Source organism: Gloeophyllum trabeum (genome assembly GCF_000344685.1).
Source record: "Gloeophyllum trabeum ATCC 11539 unplaced genomic scaffold GLOTRscaffold_00003, whole genome shotgun sequence".
Taxonomy (NCBI): Eukaryota; Fungi; Basidiomycota; class Agaricomycetes; order Gloeophyllales; family Gloeophyllaceae; genus Gloeophyllum; species Gloeophyllum trabeum.
Window position 1 is genome coordinate 369,265 of NW_006920412.1, and position 19,571 is coordinate 388,835.

At 52.8% G+C, this 19,571-nt stretch overlaps 6 protein-coding genes across 6 annotated transcripts; 3 read left to right on the plus strand and 3 right to left on the minus strand.

The window, feature by feature from the left end:
- Positions 1-43: 43 nt before the first annotated feature.
- Positions 44-2,165, plus strand: GLOTRDRAFT_35714 (DUF382-domain-containing protein; the record flags this gene model as incomplete). The annotated part of the gene is made up of 7 exons (XM_007864658.1): positions 44-193; positions 272-425; positions 499-1,006; positions 1,063-1,257; positions 1,313-1,424; positions 1,483-1,890; positions 1,944-2,165. The coding sequence occupies 7 exons, from the start codon at positions 44-46 to the stop codon at positions 2,163-2,165; spliced, it is 1,749 nt and encodes a 582-aa protein (XP_007862849.1).
- Positions 2,166-2,411: 246 nt separating this feature from the next.
- Positions 2,412-5,942, plus strand: GLOTRDRAFT_136676 (uncharacterized protein; the record flags this gene model as incomplete). Its single annotated transcript, XM_007864978.1, has 11 exons — positions 2,412-2,520; positions 2,581-2,618; positions 2,682-2,737; positions 2,794-2,967; positions 3,026-3,092; positions 3,142-3,190; positions 3,259-3,801; positions 3,855-3,878; positions 3,932-3,999; positions 4,052-4,530; positions 4,587-5,942. The coding sequence occupies exons 1-11, from the start codon at positions 2,504-2,506 to the stop codon at positions 5,940-5,942; spliced, it is 2,871 nt and encodes a 956-aa protein (XP_007863169.1). The 5' UTR covers positions 2,412-2,503.
- Positions 5,943-7,532: 1,590 nt separating this feature from the next.
- GLOTRDRAFT_126309 (uncharacterized protein) lies at positions 7,533-9,695 on the plus strand (the record flags this gene model as incomplete). The annotated part of the gene is made up of 22 exons (XM_007864979.1): positions 7,533-7,591; positions 7,653-7,731; positions 7,787-7,800; positions 7,851-7,949; positions 8,010-8,019; positions 8,078-8,095; positions 8,148-8,173; positions 8,225-8,250; positions 8,301-8,335; positions 8,383-8,407; positions 8,470-8,481; positions 8,538-8,553; positions 8,606-8,654; positions 8,710-8,810; positions 8,870-8,929; positions 8,982-9,009; positions 9,074-9,131; positions 9,182-9,206; positions 9,259-9,349; positions 9,412-9,456; positions 9,514-9,549; positions 9,606-9,695. The coding sequence occupies 22 exons, from the start codon at positions 7,533-7,535 to the stop codon at positions 9,693-9,695; spliced, it is 1,002 nt and encodes a 333-aa protein (XP_007863170.1).
- Positions 9,696-10,201: 506 nt separating this feature from the next.
- Positions 10,202-11,085, minus strand: GLOTRDRAFT_126310 (uncharacterized protein; the record flags this gene model as incomplete). Its single annotated transcript, XM_007864980.1, has 2 exons — positions 10,202-11,008; positions 11,062-11,085. The coding sequence occupies 2 exons, from the start codon at positions 11,083-11,085 to the stop codon at positions 10,202-10,204; spliced, it is 831 nt and encodes a 276-aa protein (XP_007863171.1).
- Positions 11,086-16,369: 5,284 nt separating this feature from the next.
- Positions 16,370-17,622, minus strand: GLOTRDRAFT_103842 (Cerato-platanin; the record flags this gene model as incomplete). Its single annotated transcript, XM_007864982.1, has 3 exons — positions 16,370-16,734; positions 17,179-17,202; positions 17,595-17,622. 3 exons carry the CDS (start codon positions 17,620-17,622, stop codon positions 16,370-16,372), a joined length of 417 nt encoding a protein of 138 aa, XP_007863173.1.
- Positions 17,623-17,742: 120 nt separating this feature from the next.
- Positions 17,743-18,375, minus strand: GLOTRDRAFT_36687 (cytochrome c oxidase subunit IV; the record flags this gene model as incomplete). Its single annotated transcript, XM_007864734.1, has 4 exons — positions 17,743-17,792; positions 17,857-17,943; positions 18,007-18,141; positions 18,204-18,375. The coding sequence occupies 4 exons, from the start codon at positions 18,373-18,375 to the stop codon at positions 17,743-17,745; spliced, it is 444 nt and encodes a 147-aa protein (XP_007862925.1).
- Between the last annotated feature and the right edge of the window lie 1,196 nt (positions 18,376-19,571).

Below are 19,571 nucleotides of genomic sequence, written 5' to 3' on the forward strand. Positions count from 1 at the left end.
ACTCGGCGCATCACTTTGACGCTCTCCTTTATAATCCTCGGCCATGGCTACACTAGTTGCATCGCAGACGAACGGGCTCAACGGCGTCAACGGTGTCAATGGCCATGACGAGGCCAAACCGAAGACAAAATTCGCCTCGAAGAACCAGCTGCGTCGCGCAAAGCAGAAACAGAAGAAGGCTCAGGAAAAGCAGGTCCGTGTGTCTGGTATACACTCATTCGCACTTGCTGACAAGGACGTCCAGCAGCCAAACGGCGATGCTGCTGAACAGAAGAAAGAGTCGCCACCACTGAAGGTGGAGGAGGATGAGCAGAAAGTGAATGCTGCGTACGTACCTGAGCCATTGGATATCAAAGACCCCAGCCTCGAAGCATTCTCCAACGTATTTGCCCGCTTCCAGCTTCCCCCTGACGAGAGCGAAGTGAGTGGCGGCGCGTATCTGGCATTGGAAGGTCTGTCTCATGCTTGTTTCCCCGCCCTAGCAGAGTAAAGATCAAGACCCCTCCAAGGGCGAGGTCATCTACTCCGACGACGACATGGCCTCGGAAGGCGACTCGGACGAGGAAGGAGAGAAGAAGCCGCTGTCGAAGAAGAAGGCGCGGAAGATGAATAGGCTCACCGTGGCGGAGCTCAAGCAGCTCGTGAAAAAGCCGGAGGTGGTCGAGTGGTGGGACGTCAGCGCCTCCGACCCGCGGCTCCTTCTGCACCTCAAGAGCTATCGCAACACTGTTCCCATTCCCGCGCATTGGAGTGCAAAGCGCGACTATCTGCAAGGGAAGCGCGGTATCGAGAAGCCCCCGTTCCAGCTTCCGTCGTACATCGCCGACACTGGTATTGCGACCATGCGCGACGCGGTGAAGGAGAAGGAAGCAAATATGACGCTGAAGCAGAAGACGCGAGAGCGCGTGCAGCCTAAGATGGGCAAGGTGGATATCGACTATCAAAAGCTGCACGACGCGTTCTTCAAGTTCCAGACAAAGCCGCCTGTCACTGGTTTTGGTGAAATGTCAGTCGTGCTAGTCGATCTCGGTATATGTTACTAATTTGTGACGTTGCGCACAGGTACTATGAAGGGAAAGAGTTTGAGACACAGCTCAAGCACAAAAAGCCCGGTGATTTGTCGCCTGAACTCGTCGAGGCGCTATCGATTCCTCCACTGGCACCACCGCCATGGCTTATCAGCATGCAACGATTTGGACCTCCCCCAAGCTACCCTACATTACGGATACCTGGTCTCAATGCACCCATTCCTGAAGGGTACGTCTGAGTTGTGGTAATCTCCGTTCTGATAGCTCACGAGTACCGTTGACAGCGCACAGTGGGGCTTTCATCCAGGTGGATGGGGTAAACCTCCTCTTGATGAATACAACAGACCGCTGTATGGTGATGTCTTCGGTGTCATGCCGAAGATCAGCGATACGGACGTATGTACAACACACAGTATACTGTGGACCCCGATTGCTGACGGTAACGTACTCGTAGGTCGGCGAGCCCGTGGACAAGAACCTGTGGGGAGAACTGGAACCCGAGGAAGAGGAAGAATCCGAGGAGGAGGAGAGCGAGGAGGAAGAGGAGGAGGAGGAAGCAGCCGAGCTGCCGTCTGCAGAAGGCATGCAGACACCCTCTGGCATGGAGACCCCTTCTGGTATGACCAGTGTCGTCTCCACTGTCGCCGGGGGCCTCGAGACGCCCGACTTCTTGGAGCTGCGGAAGAACCAGAGAGCGCCGTCGGAGGCGGCGGATTCGGGACCAAAGTCGCTGTACCAGGTCGTGCCAGAGAAGCAGACGGCGGTCAGGGGGCTTATGGGGTCGGAGAGGGGGTACGATATCAGTGCTGTTGCCGGGGCTGGGGCGAACGTGCCTGTTCTTGGAGAGGAGAGAGGGACCAAGGTTAGTTTAGCTCGTCCCTTGCTTGATTCGCTCTCTAACTTGTTTTCCTGCAGCGGAAAGCCAACGGCGTCGATATTTCACTGGATGCCTCCGAGCTGGAGGGTCTCTCAGAGGACGAGCTCCGGAGGAGATACGAGGCCCAATCGAGAGGCAATGCTGGTGTCCCGGGCTCGAAGGAAGATTTCTCGGACATGGTGGCAAAGGAGATGGCAAAGAAGAAGCAGAAGATGGACAGGGACCGCGAGAGGAAGGGCGGAAAGGAGTTCAAATTTTGATCATACTGTGCCTTTCTCTGCTCTGCTAATCTCTCAGCTGATCCTCCGGTTGCGTTCCTTCTCCGTGTTTGTGTTTAATGTCTATCTTATTTCTTGTACGAATATCATCGTCGTCGTTGACTCGCCAGCCCTTGCCGTGTAACATGTATGAGCACATATAACCGGCAACGCGCGCTAAACACAGCCATCATACAACCCTGGCTGTGCCCCCAGACGGCGTGCCTTGACGCTTACACGCTAGCAAGCGCTCGCTATACTGCCTACATAAAGTTCGGGTCTGGCGGGCGTCCCGCTGCATCTACCCTCTTCCTCTCTGCCGTGCGCGACCGGGGAGCGCGATGTCGCAGGCCAAGCTGTGCGGGCGACTTACCTTCATTTACGGCCTGCGGATGCACTGACGGGCGTGCACTTACAGAACACTCCGGCCCCCGCCAAATGTCGAGTTCGTCTCGGGTGAGCGTGGAAGCGTCATCAGGAAGTCTGTGGGTGACTGACGCGCAGGCTGATGTGCCTTAGGATACCCTGGTATACCGCCCTCTGCGCCGGACAGACCACAAGCAGCGGTCAAGGGGGTACGTGCTGTCCGACGTTGTGATGCTCTAACACTTATGCTGGCACATTGACTTAGACGCTGGAGCTACGTGTGGGACCGCAGGGGATCAAAACGAAGTGGGTGCGCATTGAGCTGAGGAAGGTGGAGACGCTGCCTGGCGGGGGGCAGGTGAACACATTCTACGACTTTGTGGGGCAGAGCCCGATCAATCTATGGCAGTCGTCGGAGGATTATGGGATCTTGCATACGGTGCGTCGCAGTGTTGATGTTTGGTACTGGTGGGCATTGAGAGGGGTTGTGGGTGCAGCAAGACTTTCCGTTCTATATCCGCATACCAGAGTCTATCCCGCCTAGCCTCGCCCTCGAGAAAGGAGGTGAGTATGAGTGCGTTCAAACGGTTTGATTGCGCCTAACATACATCAGCTGGTATACGGTACGAATTGGTTGCGATGGCATGCCTCAAAGGCAAGAGGTATGTACGATGCGGTTCCCCCTGGTTTCGGTTGCAACGGAATACCGAATTTACATCGTGTCCTGCAGGGGATTCTTCCGCCGGACCAAGGCCGTTACCATCACAACAATGTCACCGATCGTGATTGACAAGCATGAGCTTCACTCGACATGGCCCATCTACTGTCAACCCGAAATCCGGAACGTCACCCAGGACGGTGTGATACTAACTGTCGAGCGCAGCAACACCTGCTACGGGCCCGGCGACCGCGTGTCGGTGTTCGCCACGGTGAAGTCAGATACCCTCCACACAATCATCCTTCGTGGTTTTGAATTCGCGCTGAGAGAGCATATGGTCTTCCGCGCGGGTGCGCAGGCGACTGGCAAGAAGGCCAGTCCTCAGGTTAGGGTGTCGGTCATTGGAGAGCAGAAAGTACCCGTCAATATCACGCTCTACGGAGGTACGCAGCACAGGGCGGAGTTGACGTGCACGATTCCGCAGAACCATACATCAGCGACTCTCAATTCTGCAAGGCATATTGACATTACGTATCACCTGGGTGTCAAAGTGCTAATGGGGACGGGCAAGCCATTGATCATGGATTTACCAGTCATCGTTTCGAATTGGCCGAGGTTAGTGGTCTTATGTCTGGACAGGACATTTTCTTATGTTTCTGTTATAACAGGAACGTTTCCGCTGAAGCTGTAAGGTAAGACACATCAACTACGAGGACAAACAACGGGAAGACTGACAGGTCCACAGACGTATAGGCCCAGCACCAAGTCTATCACTTGCCCCGGCCAACCCAGCCAGCATGGTTGCAACACCAGGTGAGTCATCATCTGGATATAAGCTCTTTCATTCTGCTTACCTTGTTCGCAGCGCAAACTATGAGGGCGCAATCTTCAGCATGGACCCTGAACACCGAACGGAATCCTCAAAGGCCAGATCCGAGAGCGTTCAATACCGCTCCCGTCAACGGATATTCTTCACCACCTCACACCGCCGGTGTAGATGAACTCGGCTTCAACCAGCTCGGAGGGCTGAACGGGATTGCATCAGTGGCATCCCGAGACGGCCCGCCCTCTACCGGTTACAGCGGAACGGGCATGCCGTCGCCTGATGCTCGGAGACCGCGGTCGGGCAACTCGGTCACAGCGAGCACGCACCGCTTCACGATCAGCAATCCGAATGAGCAAGATTTGCGCGAGTTTGGGCGGACGAACTCGTATGCCAGGGTACCCGCGGCGAAAACGTGGAGCACTGCAGAAGAGGAGAAGCGGCGCCTGTATGAGAATGCTGTCAAGCAGGTCGAGAGGACGCAAGGCAGGGCTAATAGTCCGCCAGGACCTCAGGCTCAGGTACGTTCCGTATTGCGCCTCTCTGCCTGCTCTCTGATTTGAGTTATGCATCGCAGATCACTCCTAACCGAGTGAAGCATACCGATGCCGGTCCTCTCATCCCAGCAGACGTCGTCCCATCTCGTGGGTCAGGCTCTCCTTGGGAAAGAGCGGAAGAGGAGAAGGTCCGACTGTACACACAAGCGCAGCTGAATGCAATGAAGCACCAGGGATACGAGGCCTATTCACCGCCCTCCACCGCCAATGGTACTGTCCCCGCTTCTCCACGGCACGGCCATTCCGGGTCAGTGAACTCTGTGGGCGCTGCTGCTGCGGGGCTTGCCGGCATGTCGCCCGGCGCTGCTCTCTACATGCAGACCATGTCTGAAGTGAACAGATCCCTCTCGGCGCAGTCGACTACTAATGGAGCGGCCGCGTCCAGCTCTGCAAGGGCTTCGCCTCCTGTCCACGCCCCAACCCCCAAATATCCCACTGCTGAACAAGAGAAAGATATGCTGCGTAGGTACAATGAAGCGAAAGCTGCTGTGGAACGTCGTGAAGCGGTTGAAGCGGCCAATGAAGCACCTCCCTACGATGCCCCTCCCCAGGTCATGTCTCCTCCAGTAAACGGGACTACCCTGCCTCCGGCTTTCGACGATGGCCAAGGCCAGGTTATGTCTCATATTGCAGAGAAGGAGCGGTTGCGTAGACACTTTGAAGAGCAGGACGCGGCGGCGGCCGCGGGGTCCTCGAGCAGTGGGCCAGAGGCGCCAGCCTATTCTCCACCTCCCGCTGGGCCCTCGCAACCTGCTGCCTCTTCCAGTGGTAACGCGCCGTCAGAGAAAGAGCTGCTCCGTAGGAGATTCGAGGAACAGGACGCGGCTGCTATGGCTGGACGAGCGCCGCCCCTACCCCCTCCGCGTGCGAACTCTATCGGTCAACGGCAGAGATCGCCACCGCCTCTCCCACCGACGTATGGCGGCGCTAATCGGCCTTTGACGGCTGCTGAGGAGAAGGCGCTTCTCAAGGCTCAGTATGAAGCCGAGGACCAGGGTGCTGGTTCCAGTGTAACTGTTCCCGCCGCTGCAGGACCCTCTACCTTCCCGACCCCCAACGTTGATTCCCTACCCCCTCCACCTCCATTGGCTCCCCGCCCTCCCGTGGAGTACATCCAGGAGACGCAGGAGGAGGACGCCCGGCTCCAGGCCGAGCGAGCTTCTGTTGTGCCATCCGTAGTGCCATCAGCAAGCATCAGTAGGGCGACTTCCGTGGCTGTTGCGGCTCCCAGCTCCCCTCAACCAAGTGCTGCAAATAACTTCGGCCTAGACTTCAGGCCTTTCTCTCCATTCCACCTACCCTTCGGTTCCATCGAGGAAATGAACGCCCATTCTGCGACCCCGCCCCCGCCGCTGCCTCCCAAAGTACCCCTGTGATTTTATAACATCTGCCGTCATTCATTTATTGTTCCTTGCTTCCAGTTCATGCCCATCTCTTATTTATTTGCTGTCCAGTGTGAGTACCGACCGGAGTATCTAAATTAATGCTTGGTGTAATGCACTCTAGGCAGAAATCTGCCACTGCTTGCCGCTGATGTTGATGGTTTCGCTAAGCTGAGATGGTCGTCTCTGTATAATGGTTCAACCATGGTAAGCTTTTACTGTAATCATCGTACTCGGAGAAGATATTTACGTGAGTCAATCCTTTGATTCTAACTGCATTCAAATGTCCATTCATCAATAGAAGGTGTTCGCCATTGCTACGTCTTTGATCTAGCTGAACCTGCACTATGGAGCCCACCGGCGATGCTGCGATTGTGGAGGGCTGCCGCGTCCAAGCCAAGCTCCTCAAGCCGAACATCTGAATCCGACAACCGTGTATGACGGATCTGTTTTTGTTCACCGATGTCAGGAGCACGCATGCCCCGCTTCGACCTTATCAGATATGTTGCCTCTCAATGACAAGGGTTCAGCGTTCTCTGCAAGCTTCCCTTGGAGCGCTCAACTTCATTGGATGCTTTCTTTGGGCCATGTCGAGAGGATCCCTTATAATAAGTGACACTGCCATGTACCAATGCCCTGGGCAAGCTTCTTTCGAGTCACCTAGGCGGTCCTGGGGATAGAAGGCGAGTGAGGGGTCCTGCACTTGCTTTGTCAGAGCCCGTATAATCGGCCCATAGTCTTCCTCTCACTCGTCGGGATGACGTGCAGGTTTTTCTGGCCACTCCTCGGTTGTGGCACAAAGTCGCATAGATTTAATGTGGCCCCGGTCGCCGACTACACAACTGTCCCATTTCGCAGGCTATCGGGACTGGCGGATGGCCAGTAGCAGCTGTTCTGTTTGGATGCTGTCGACAGCTTGTTGCACCCGGTGTTTCTCTCACCGTGATGTCTTCTCACAACTCTGGGCGACTCATTGCTAAATCAACACTGCGTTCCGAGGAGGCCAACCTGCGACATTCACATATCCGCCGCAATGATACTTATAGGGGTCGATACCAGTGCAAGTAAGCTCATATAGAGCAGTCACCGCGCCCACGTGCGGTCAAGATCATGGGTGCAATCTTCGGCGCACAGACTACTTACCGTAAGCATCAACGTTCAAGAATAGCTTCTCCCACTGCAGTTGACAGATTGTCCTACCATTGGCTCCTTGGAATATCAGTGCCCAAAATTGGACAATATAAGCGTCAGATGCGGACGTCTATTATGCAGGCACCGTATTCTCGGTTTCTGCATAGCTTCACTGTGTACCGCAAGCTCTCATGGTATCTTCGTTGGGGTGAGCATATAGAAGTCCTCACGCCATCCCTCTGACTCATCAATAGATTGATATAGTCAGTGAGCACGCGCTCAAACACCCATCAAACCTGCGGACCACAGGAGGTCGAAGCTCGACTTCTGCCTGGAGTGATGTTAGTGGACACAAACCACTATCGCGGGTCCATCTGTCACTGCACAGTGCATTCGCTATAAAGGGTTGAAGCCGTCGTATCCCCGATATGCTCCCCGTCTACCTCTGCGACCATGTCAGTCGCTGAAAATCTAGGGGGTAATGTGTTAATCTGCATGTTCATCGCCGCTGTGTGAGTGTCGATACTACAGCCTGTGCCGGCCTTTTTATACAATTGACTGGGATGGTGTTAGTCTCAATGGGGTGACATTGACACAAGCACTCTACTACTATCAGACCTATCCGGATGACCGTCGATCATTGAAACTAGTGGTAAGATCATACCCTCTCTCTCCTCGGAACGTAATACTAATCAAAGCGTGCTTAGGTCGCTGCAATTTCGTAAGTTTCCCAGCAACCTGCGTGCATGCTCGCCTGAAGTACTCTCAAAGTGCGCTTGAGTCGTTACACACGGTCTTCTGCGTTACCTGGGCCTACGTGTATCTGATCAAGCACTTCGGGCATCCCGATATCTTTGACCATATATACTGGTGCGAGCCTCTATGCTGGTCCCCCCCACTCAGTGTTAAATGACGGGGTTTGAAATACAGGACAATCTCGGTGAGATAGTCGTCTCTGAAGAAGTGGATCTGGTATATTGAAATCTGGATTGAATTAGACCACAATCGTAATAGGTGTAAGTCCCAAGATGATACGGTTTAAGATACTTTATCTGAAACAGATCACAGATAATTGTCGCCGGAATTGTCCATTGGTGCGTTGTTTTCAAGTCGGTCGTCTGTGTTCTGACGTGAAGCCATCGAAGTTACTACGTACGACGGGTCTGGTACAGTGAGTAATAAGGGTCGTTATTTCTGCAGTGTGAGCTGACGTTGATCTAGTGAGTAACCAGAACAAGCCTCTGACCGCCTCGATCGTAAGTCGGCAGTATGCCTTCCAATTATGATGTCTTACACCGCGAAGGCATTGCTCGCTATCATGAGATTCGGTAAGCTTCATGATCTCCCTGTCGAGTGACACGGACCCTCTATCTCATCTACTCTTTTGTAGCTTTCGGGATGAGTACGTACCACTAGCAAGTCCGTTTAAAGTGGAAACTGACCTCGACTATGTAACAGCTGTCGCGATTCTTTGGTCTGTATGCGTTGCATGTTCGTGTCCCTGAGACTGATTTCGAGTATTACAGTTACTATATACCATACTGGAGTACCTTCAGGATGCACAAATATTCAGACGTAAGCGCCCAGTTGTCTCAATACGGGTGGTACATAGAATCCTCGTGGCCTACAGGTGACTGTCGGGTTGGCTCTTAGCAGCGCGGCAGCGGTCGATATATTGGCCGCAATCTCCCTGATCTACTACCTGCATACGACTCGCCCCAGCTCGAATCTGTCGGTAGACGCCAAATTTAGATTGTAACACAGATGTCTGAAGTCTCGTTCTGTTATAGAAAGGACAGCCGCGTCAACATGCTGACGGTGTACATTATCAACACTGGCCTCATCACTAGGTAAGTGCTATCGTAGCCTGTGTTCGGATATCATGGTTGATGAAAGTTGCAGTATCTTCTCACTTCTAATTCTTGTCACGGTGCGCCTCCTCCATCTATACCCTGTATAAAGGCCCCTATATGCCTGTTCCGCCTTCATTTTAGTTCATGGCTCTACATTCAAACCTCGTGTTCCTGGCCTTCATCGAAATTCAAAGTAGACGTAGGTAAATGCGCAATCAGAGGCGCCTCTACTGACTACCGGGGGCGCAGTCTACGCGAATTCGTTCCTTGCCAGGTGATAACGACTATCATATGCCACACCTCCCCAGAACTCATAGCATGTCTAGCCTCAATGCCCGCCAAACGCTGAGGAACAAGGGTGTCAACGTCCAATTCTCTTCCTACGATTTTGGTGACAAGCCAGGTTCTCCTACTCCAGTATGTTTACTCTCCCCCCCCCCCCCATCATGACATAGGAGCGCATCTAACGCTCCCTCAAGGCTCGCATCCGGGTCGTGAAGGAGACTGTCAAGACTATTGACGAGGTGAGAGGCTTGACCTGTACCGATTGTTCACCTGATGCGCCAACCCACGATCTTCAGCCGTCGGAATCCCCTCATGAGAGGGGCGAGTCCCTGGTGAGTCTATCTTGAATACGAAGAAGGCCAAAGATCACCAACTTGTCCTAAACTAGTTGTTCAAGACCGGTATTACAGAAGATAGCGCTTCCGATCTGAATGAGAAGAACTCCGAACTCAAGATAACTCTGAGCAGTAATATCTGACCGCCTGTGGTATTGAGCCTTTAGCGGTACCCGCTGTCTATCTATCATCCTCTTTGATTTTCAAGTCTATTCTATAGTATGTAAATTCGCAGATCGCTACCGTATTCAAGTCGGCAACTTTGGTTTGTATAGCATGAGCTAGCCGTCCCATCAGTACTATGTACAGTGTTGTGCACGTTGTATATCAACTCTGCCCCTTATTGTTTCGTGGATGATGTGACGGGCGATGTATTTGTGACTGACCGTGCCGACTCTGGCTTCCATCCCGGACGGTTACGGATCGCAGCTCAGCTGGGTTCCGACTCCCCACGAAAGGCCGCCGAAGCAGGCCAGTGCAACTACACCAGCGGCAGTTATCGCGGCGCAGATGCATGATACAGTAGAACGATGAACGATGAAGCTTTATGACACTACATATATACACATTGTCCATCGCAACATCTTACAGGCGGTAAACCGAGGTAATTATCATTCCAGCTGATCAATATCAATGGATCCTCTGCTCCTTAATCCTGTAAAGCTTTGTATGCTTCCTCGGTCCAGATGTAGCCCCCGCCCCTTCCTGATGTTTCAGTAAGCTGTAAGGCGAGCTGCGCGCACTCTTCGTCCATCTGTTCCTGGCTACCTCCTACGATCGCGTTCTCGAAGTCGATCACCTTCACACCTTGGTCAGTAACTATATAATTGTGCCTGTTCGTGTCACCGTGGAGGATGCCCAGCGCATGCAGACGCTTCAAAGCGCTCCGACAAGCATCAAGGTCTTCGATGCCAGCCAGTCTGCCTTCTACCTTCTCCAATAGGAGGCCCATGACCCGACCTTCTTCTGCCAAATGACCAAGGAACTGGGGTGCAATGCCGAGACCGTCGATGGTTTTATAAACAGCGGTCTCTTGCTCCACGTATTGGAGCTCCCATTCGAACCGAGCAATCTTCGCTACAGCCAGTTTCGACCCATATTGCGCTACCCGAACGCGAAAAGAGAGACGGTCCTTGAGGGTTAGAGATAGTATTTCGATGCAATCAGGGTGCCAAGTAGCCGAGAGTCCTAGTAATTTTCTGCTCGAAAACTCTATAGTGGGCTGTGCTTTGCCAGGCTGGCGGAATATACGAGCACAGGTCCAATCTCCCGGCGGTAGCTTCGGAAGCTCATGAGGACAAGGGAAATCGAGCACGTCCTGTTCGTACGTCCCTGGTTCGATGGTGATGTATTTGACCTGGCGGCCTATTTCGATGCGATATTCGTGTTCGTACTGGTCGCTCGGTTCGACTTCTTGGGACAGGATAACCCAGTCGTGCTTCCCACGTTCGTCTCGCTGAAAGCGCTGTTGGGCACTGATGCATTTAGTCGTAAGGATATGATGCATACCTGAGGATCTACAACGGTATCCATCGTGATCTTATGTTTGTAGAGCAAGAATGGGCTGTATGTACGCCACTTATATATCTTCGGTCGACCGATATAGCCGGGAGGTGGCGCGAGTTCATTGGGTCGCCGAGGCAGTGATTGATCATCCTACGGAAGCATAACTGTTAAGGAACGCCTCGTGGTTGTGCTTGGATCTTCATCAAGCTTGCTTCCATCACTAACCGCCCTTCCGAATTGTCTGAAGACGGATAAGACCATCGCTGCGTACGCCGTCAACAACATTTATCACATCCATGCCGGCGACGTCGAGGTGTACCACATAAAATATTTTCATATAAGACAACTAGATTACAACGGTGGAACGTGATTGGAATTAATTCATCAGATCAGAAAAGTTGACACTGTTGACAACGTCCAGAATCAAATAACAGAAGTCAAGAATCAAACAACAAAATGCTCATATCGTTCCGAGAGGTCGTTCCAGTCGCGCCTGCACATGTGGCGTATAAGCAAGGTCCACTGGAGTGAAGGTTCGGCCGTACCTGTTATTACGGACGCATCTTCACATTGCCCTGGTTATGGGTCACCATGTGCTTCCTGCAATAATTGGCGGACATTCGCACTAGCTGCCTAGTTATCTGGCGATTTTCGCATTTAATGTTTGAGCCGTGGCCGTCTTTCCTGGTCGCACACTGGATAAACTCCAAGTTCTGCATACAGCCACAGGTATATTTCATGTATTGTTGAGTACACACTGGCATTAATGAGTCAATACCAGGTCACGCAGGGAAGAAGCACAACGAATCTCACTTTTCACGGATACAAGAGCTTAGTCTTGTGTTATGAGGCAGGGACAAAGTGAGCTGAAAGTACGGATTGGAGAGACAGAAATTTCTTTCTGGCAAGCATCTGAGCGGGTCGGGACCCTTTTATAAAGCCATGGGCGCCACAGCACCGGTGCCGCAGTAAGGAGGGAATGACCACACATTGGACTGTCGGACCCACAAGTCAGCACTACAGGCGTCTAAAGGTAGCAGTCTGCTCGCCTGCTATCACTACAGCATGACCAGGCAAATGGCTGTTGTCGAGTTGAGTCAGAAGAAGCAGCACGAAGGGAAGGATCGTGGAAGTGTATACCTGTGAATTCGCATGGGAGGAGGCCTGCGCAGGTCAGTGAACCGCGAGGGCAACAGCAGTGAATGTGGCGTTCACTCGTACGCCACAAAGAAGCATATCGTCCGCGAGGAGAGCAGTACAAACCTTATCGAAGTGACTCTGCACGCTTCTGAGCCCAAGGTATTGTTATATCTCGGGCAGGGACGCACTAATGTACTGAAGAATTGCCAGACAGGGAAACCCAAGTGATCGGCGAGGCGGCGTAGCCGAAGCATCCAGCCGTCCCTGAAGTGCTTCTAGCAAATCGTTGGAAGACTCAGACGTCTAAGCCTTGATCATGATGGGTATCCAGAGATTCAAGGCCATATCCGTGCCGCTGGGTGCACGACAATTGAGCCATGCGTATCATTCCCGTAGCGCGAGCTTACATTGCCTCGTGTTGTCTTCTGAGAGCACTGACTCGTCAAGAAGGCCGGGCGATCTAGTGAAATACGGATAAAACGTACGGAGTATACGCCACATACCTCAGCACACCGAGAAGGCTCGAGGAGCACACAGCATCCTAGCATTGCTATTTCCCGAAGAGCGTTAGTCAAATTGGTGGTAAACGGTCCGAAAGGAAGATTGCCTGCCTCTTAGTGGTACAGAGCCTACACTAAAACGAGAATCTGCAGAAGCCGACGCCACAAGGACAGTCATAAAAATTTATTAGCCGTTCCTGTATGCCAATTGCAGTGCAACATTCCAGCAGGCTCCATAGTTTCCATACCGAGGTCTGGATAGCTACAAGGTACCAGCCTAGTCATCCGTGGCGTTCCGGAATTACGACTCCCCAAAGGTTACAAAACGTGTTAGCGAGGCTGGCGAACAGCGGTGGGATATGAGACTACCTCCTTGAGATGTCTGCGCTCCAAGGGGACACCTACGCTCCCCGTGAGGGAGCCTCACGAACGGGCTAATCCCGAAGAGAAAAATGCCACAAGCGTAAGTAGGGGCAGGCTTCGGCTCGCTGTCAACGATACAGAGTTTCACATGCCCGGGCATTCCCCGAACCATCCATTACGAGCGGAGACGCCTTTCGAAATAGCGCTAGTACTCCATCTCCGCGAAGGGGCGTGGACGACTGTGACAGTGGCTTGTATCTGGCTCACGCGCCCCCAAGTCAGCGGCTGCGTTAATCAAACTCTCGATTATTATTCATTCATTGAACACGTACCAGCGATGAGGCATCATATGGGTTCGCTGTAGAACTCCTCAAAACATTTCCAGTATATCGTTTCTCACCTCTTGCACCGTTACACCCATCACCACGTACCCGAGCTGCGACCGGCTGCCATTATTGCATTGCGTCACAGAACTGCTATTGCGCAACACTTGCTTGGGATAGACGATTCAAGAGTAATTGATGTGAACGATCTCTGTTGAGTCTTTAGAGCCGTCATGACAATGAGTCCGGAATAAACGCAGTCACATCGACGTCCACATACATGCCCCTCCTTTGGGAGGGGTTCTGGCACCCTTGAATTCCGTCGCACTTTTCGTCGCACCGGCAAAATCCGGCGTGCTATGTTTGGCCCTAGTGGTGCCACTATTGAACAAGGACTTGGCACTTCGGGAGTTGCAGTATTTAGGGCCGGGCAGAAGATTGTACGAAAGGTAATTTCCAGCCAATTAGAGCCCGCGGAATTCCCTTTCGTACAATCTTTTGCCCGCCCCTAAAGACTGCAACTCCCGCAGTGTGGCCATGGTCGGGAATCCATCTCAATGTTCATGCTTAAGTCCCGCTCAACTATGTAATTAGTGTTGGTTTGTGGATGCCACCAGGTACAGATGAAGGCCTATTGTGAGCTAGAACTTAGAGCTACAGGGAGCGCATAGTATTAAGCATAGATCCTTGTACCTCAGAATTTTTGAGTGTTGTATGTCATGGCTTGAGAAGGATTTGAGTGTATGTGCACTCCATCTAACATGGGTATTCAATCATTCAAGTTTTCAGGGTCTCCATGCCATACATAAGTCTGTGATGGACAATTTACAAATAAGTAGAAAATCCATGTCATTCCATGTAGAGCTCAGTGAAATACCCTGAGTTCTTGGCAGCGGTTAATAACAAGCTGTAATTAACAGGTTAATTACTTGTCAATATCTCAGGGTCGGATTTCCCTTGGTTAATTACCCTGAACCGGGTATTCGGGACATGGTTGTCCAAGGAGACTCTGGGCAGTGTCGGGGTGTATCTGGTGTTTCGTGAGCGACTACAAGCCACTCTACGGAGGATGAGACAGTTATGCCACCTACTGTCCAGGCAATGAGGTTGCTTTCGTCGTGTGCCAAGCCTGGTCTCTCACGCTGCTCGATGACTTGTTCCTCACAGTACTGCTCCTACGAAGGCTTTCAAGTGCTCCAAAGAGGAGGAGAACATGTCTCTACATTTATTGGGGCCTGAGGGACGTGTTTTACGAGCACCGACTCGAATGTACTGTCGAGGACACGCAAAGTGGCCAAATGTGGCCTTTTGGTTATTGACAATGTTAATTACATGTTAATAACTACCATTTTTGTTAATAACGTTGATAACGCTGTCGAGAACCCAGCGAGAGTAATTCACCGAGCTCTAATTCCATGGCTTATGAGGCCGAACAGACTGTAAGATAAAACTATGATGTGAAGTGGATGCCAGATGTCCAAGCAACAGACATGCACCATTAGGCATTCTTGGAGAGTGGGTAAGTATCTTTTAGACTACTTAGGAGACAACAGCACAGGGCATTCTACCTGGCCCTAGATGGAGCTTGAATGAAAGAGAACCGGGAAACCTTAGGTCCCCTATATTACTAACAATATCCTTTGTATTATCTTACATGGTAGAAATAGTCTCCTTACAATGATTTGTCGACCCCCTGTAGCAGCCGCAACATCTTGAACTTAGTGCAAGTTCTCAAGGTCGATTTCTTGAACAAAGGAGGGGTAAGTTGCCGGCGCCAGACGGCGCTTCACGAGTGATGTACACTCCGCACTTTCGTAGTCCGAGTCGGATTCAACATTGGCGGGAGCCCGGACCGGGCCCACCGTCCAGCCAACGGATGTCTTTTAATTTTAAATTAGCTGTACTATCATTTGGGTAGTTTTGCAAAACTTTCTGTAAATCGACGTGTTGCGCTCAGTTCGCTGGCTTTTGCGTCAGATGTTTTTCATGGCATCGTGTAGCACCATTCTATGTACCCAAATGTGATTTTTTCGTATTTTAATACGTGGTGTAGAGGATGCTGGACAGATGCTGGGGTGTGCAGGGGGTTTTGCAAAAGTTTGTCACGCGTGACATCCCCGCGAGATCCATCACGTTTTTGTCACGATCCGCCTCTCGAAGTTTTGCAAAACAGCATCGCTATAGCTACATCCTCAATCTCTTCACAATCGGGCTGCTTGAGTAGCTCAATGTATGGTACACCAGTATAGTCCAAACAAAATCCCAGCAAAAAACCATGGAATGGGTACCAGATCTAGGCTTCACATGGTCTGTAGGTGGTTGCAAACACCCTCCTCTTCCTCCCTCTCCATGACCACTCGATATTTCCCTAAACCAACTTGACAGAGGGTATCTACTAGTCTATATCTACATGCCTAAAAAGTCTCTATTTTTTCTTTTGGCATGGAGCTCTCTAGGGGCTGCGGTAGTTTTGCAAATTTTGCAAAACTACCCAAATGATAGTACTCGCACTGGTAGTCCTACGCCATTCGTATATGATACTTAGTAGACGATTCAACAGCATCTGTGCTCATCAATAAAATACAGGGCCCAGACCACTGTGAGCAGGCGAATCCCGGGGTAGATCCTTAAATTTTGTAGTATAGATGTATTTCTGACACCCTTCTCCCGATGCATCCCAGGCCAAGCTGCCCGGTGGACTTGGACTTGGAGGTGGTCCACAGAGTACAGTCTCACTGGACGAGCGCCACCCTCTTTCTTACGACGCCTTGTTGTACATGTCCTATAGGCCATACGAGAATCGATACGCTAACAGAAGCAGCATGATACACGCTAATGCGACTGTCCAAGACAACCCTCACTGTAGTCCGTGAGTCCATAGTGTCTTTACTGATGCAAGTCCGTAGATCCATCTACGACCGCCAGGCGAGTTAGACCAGCGCACTATGCAATGGAAGGCACTGACTCACCTTCCCAGCATCGCCCTCACAACCCGCACTGCGAGACATCCACCTGGTTTACAGTCGCATCCACCCGACCAAGGAACTCCGCCTGGTTATCCGTCAATGCATTCATCGCCTCCAACGAGATATTGAACCCCTCCTCCGCATGGTCGATCGCGAGCACCGTGATGGTCTTCTCATTGTACGTCAGCTGCCAACACGTCCCGCACTGCGGCGAATTCCACCCCGCGACCGCCGCGGCGCCCCCGATGTACGGGAAGTCCGGGAGGGACCCGAAGGTCGAGAGGGACGGGTACCTGCTGAGGATGCCGTTCGGCCCGTCCGAGCAGGAGACCGTGTCGAGCGATTGGCCGCTGTTGTCGTAGGTGGTGTCGTAGGAGACGGTGTCTGCCAGTGTCAAGGGCAGGAAGGCGGCCGCGAGGGTGACGAAGGTGCGGATGAACTTCATATTGTGAGTGGTCTGTCGGTGGGGACGTTGTGTGGTGCGGAGGTTAGTAAGAACTATGCGATTGCAGCGCTTGCTGAGGGAGATGAAGTCGAGGGCCATCCATTTTATCCTCTTTCGCTGCGGCATTCCTTGACCGACCGGGGGAGACTGCACAAAGTTGCTGTACTAATTCACGGCTTCATGTTAGTCACGTCCATTCATTCGACCATCCGGCAGATAGAAAACACCCACCGGAGATTATCTCGAAACGAAGGCAGGACCTGAGTGTGAGAGAGCCAAACAGGTTTGCATGGGCTCCATCCTCCTACGTAAAGAAAGATTCTGCTTGCGGGTAAGTCTGCCCGCGACGAGAGTGAAGATCAAAAGAGAGCTTAGAGAACGACAGGATACCTCAGCGGCAAGTAGGCCTCGACGGAACCGTCGTTGCGGATACCCTCCCTGTACACTGAGCAGTTCTTGCACTTGGCGACATCGACAGGAACCCCGGGGTACACAGGTACTTTATCAACAGAAAGTCAAGCCATGACCGAGTTTGTCTGGCAGGAGCGAACAACATCATGTCGCTCCTCCTAACGCACCTCCACCGATATGGCAGCAGAGGAAAAAGACAGATAGACATAGCGCTGCGAGATGGGATGCACTCGCGTCGACTTCGAACAACCTATGGACATCACAGCTACGGACCTTGTTCAACATCGGTTCGGTGGTGCTGCCTCAGACACACACAAACATCCCGACTGCTGTGCGGAGAAAATTATGCATAAACGGGAGCCGTAGCGTATGCATAACATCGACGGACACAATAATGATACTGTTGACAGAACCATGGCGGGGGAGCAAAGAGACAGGCAGGCAGATAGATTGCATTGCGGGAATGACGTTGAAGGTCCAATGCTGCGTGAAGAGGCGGTGGCCCCAATCAACATTGGCAGGTAAAGGGAGTAAATCTATTTGACGGTGACGAAGCCTTTGCCTGAGTACCCTTCCGACGAAATACCTGCGGAAGCCAGTCGGTAAGCAAGCGATGCGTCTGGGACGGCGGAGAACAGGCAGACGCGTACCAGAGATAGGGTTCATCTTTTGCTCCTTCGCCCGCTCGTTGCTCGCCTCCTGCCATTCTCTCGTCATAGTGTTCGGTGGCTTCACCGCTGCACAAAACGACAATCAGCACATCAAAACAAAACAAAACGCCAAGAACCACGCATACGCACAGACTTGCCGGAGAGCGTAGTAGAGCAGGCCGGTGGTACCGATGAGACCGAGGGTCGCGAACAGGATCTTCACGCCGGAGCCAGGCGGGTTGACGGGCGCACGGGGACCATGGGGGCCGAACGCGACGTAGTACGCTACACACCCAGAACATCAGGACACGGCCAAACCACCACCCCAAACAAACAAACACCCGTACCAGCCTTCTTCTCGTCAATCGACAGCTCCTTCCAGTCCTTCTTCTGGATCTGCTCGAGCTGCTGGTGCACCGCGAGCTGCTCCTCGCCGCTCAGCTTCTCCCACTGCGCCTCCACGTTCGACAGCGGGATGGCCGCGGCGGGAGCTGGCGACGACGAGCTGCTGCCCGCCATCGAAGCGTTCGCGGACGTCGCGAGCGCGCGCACGCGCAGCGGCGCCGCGACTTTTCTGCGCGCCAGGCGGAGGGCTTGCGCTTGCATGTTTGTGTGCAACTAACAGGAGGGGGCGGGTATTAGGCGTGTAATAGGGTGCGTCTATAGGGACGGAGGAAGGGGGTGGGTGACGAAAATGGCGCGTGGTAAACGCCGCCCACGCCATTCGTCGACAATCCGCGCACTCGGGTCGGACCGGGACTCGTCGCCGCTGTACCGAGGCCATTCGAGGCTGCTCTCATCGTCACCTGCCTGACATTTATACGAATTATAACGGCCTGGACGCACAGCTACTCAAACATGTATTCGCTGCGAGACGACTAGTACGGACAGCAGAGCAACAATATATCGGTAAGATCGCGAGCATGCAAGAAAAGGAGAGAAACAACTAGTACAACGCGACGTCGACGAGCATCGCGGGTCGCTCATGCAGCAGCCTCCGCAACTCCGGGGCAATCCTTGGAGATATGGCTGCAGCAGGCGAGTCAGCGAGTCAACATTTCTAACAGCGAAGAGGACACTAACCCCTCCGAGCCACACGTGTAGCACGCGCGCTTTTGCGGCTGCGGGCAATCCCTGCTGATGTGCCCCTGCATACATCGTCAGCTCGGTACTTCCCTCCAATAAACGCTAGTACTCACGAAGCCAGAGCAGTTGTAGCACTTCGCGCCCTGCACGCAATCACGCGACATGTGGCCTACACCACCACAGGTGTAACTGGAACCCTCATCAGTCCATTGATTCCCATTCCCCCGTAAGATACGCACCAGGTCTTCTGCTGGCCACCAAAGGAGCCGTAGCTGCCTCCGCCGCCGTAGCTTCCACCCGGGGCCTCAGGGCACGCACGCGCAATGTGCCCGACTTTGCCACAGCGGTAGCACTCCGCGCCGGACGACGCGCCTCCGCCGTAACCCGCGTTACCGCCCGTCGCAGCGGTGTTTTGGGGGCACTCCCGACTCTGCATTCAAATGCGTAAGCATCAACACATCTCGGATTGGATTGCATGTATGCTGGTGAACTCACGATATGCCCTTCTTGGCCGCACTTGTAGCACGACTTCGGCTTGGCCTCCATCGTGCAGTCACGGGAGACATGGCCTTCGAGACCACAGTTGTAGCTATCGCAGCGCGCCCAAATCGTGAACCTCCGCAACGCCA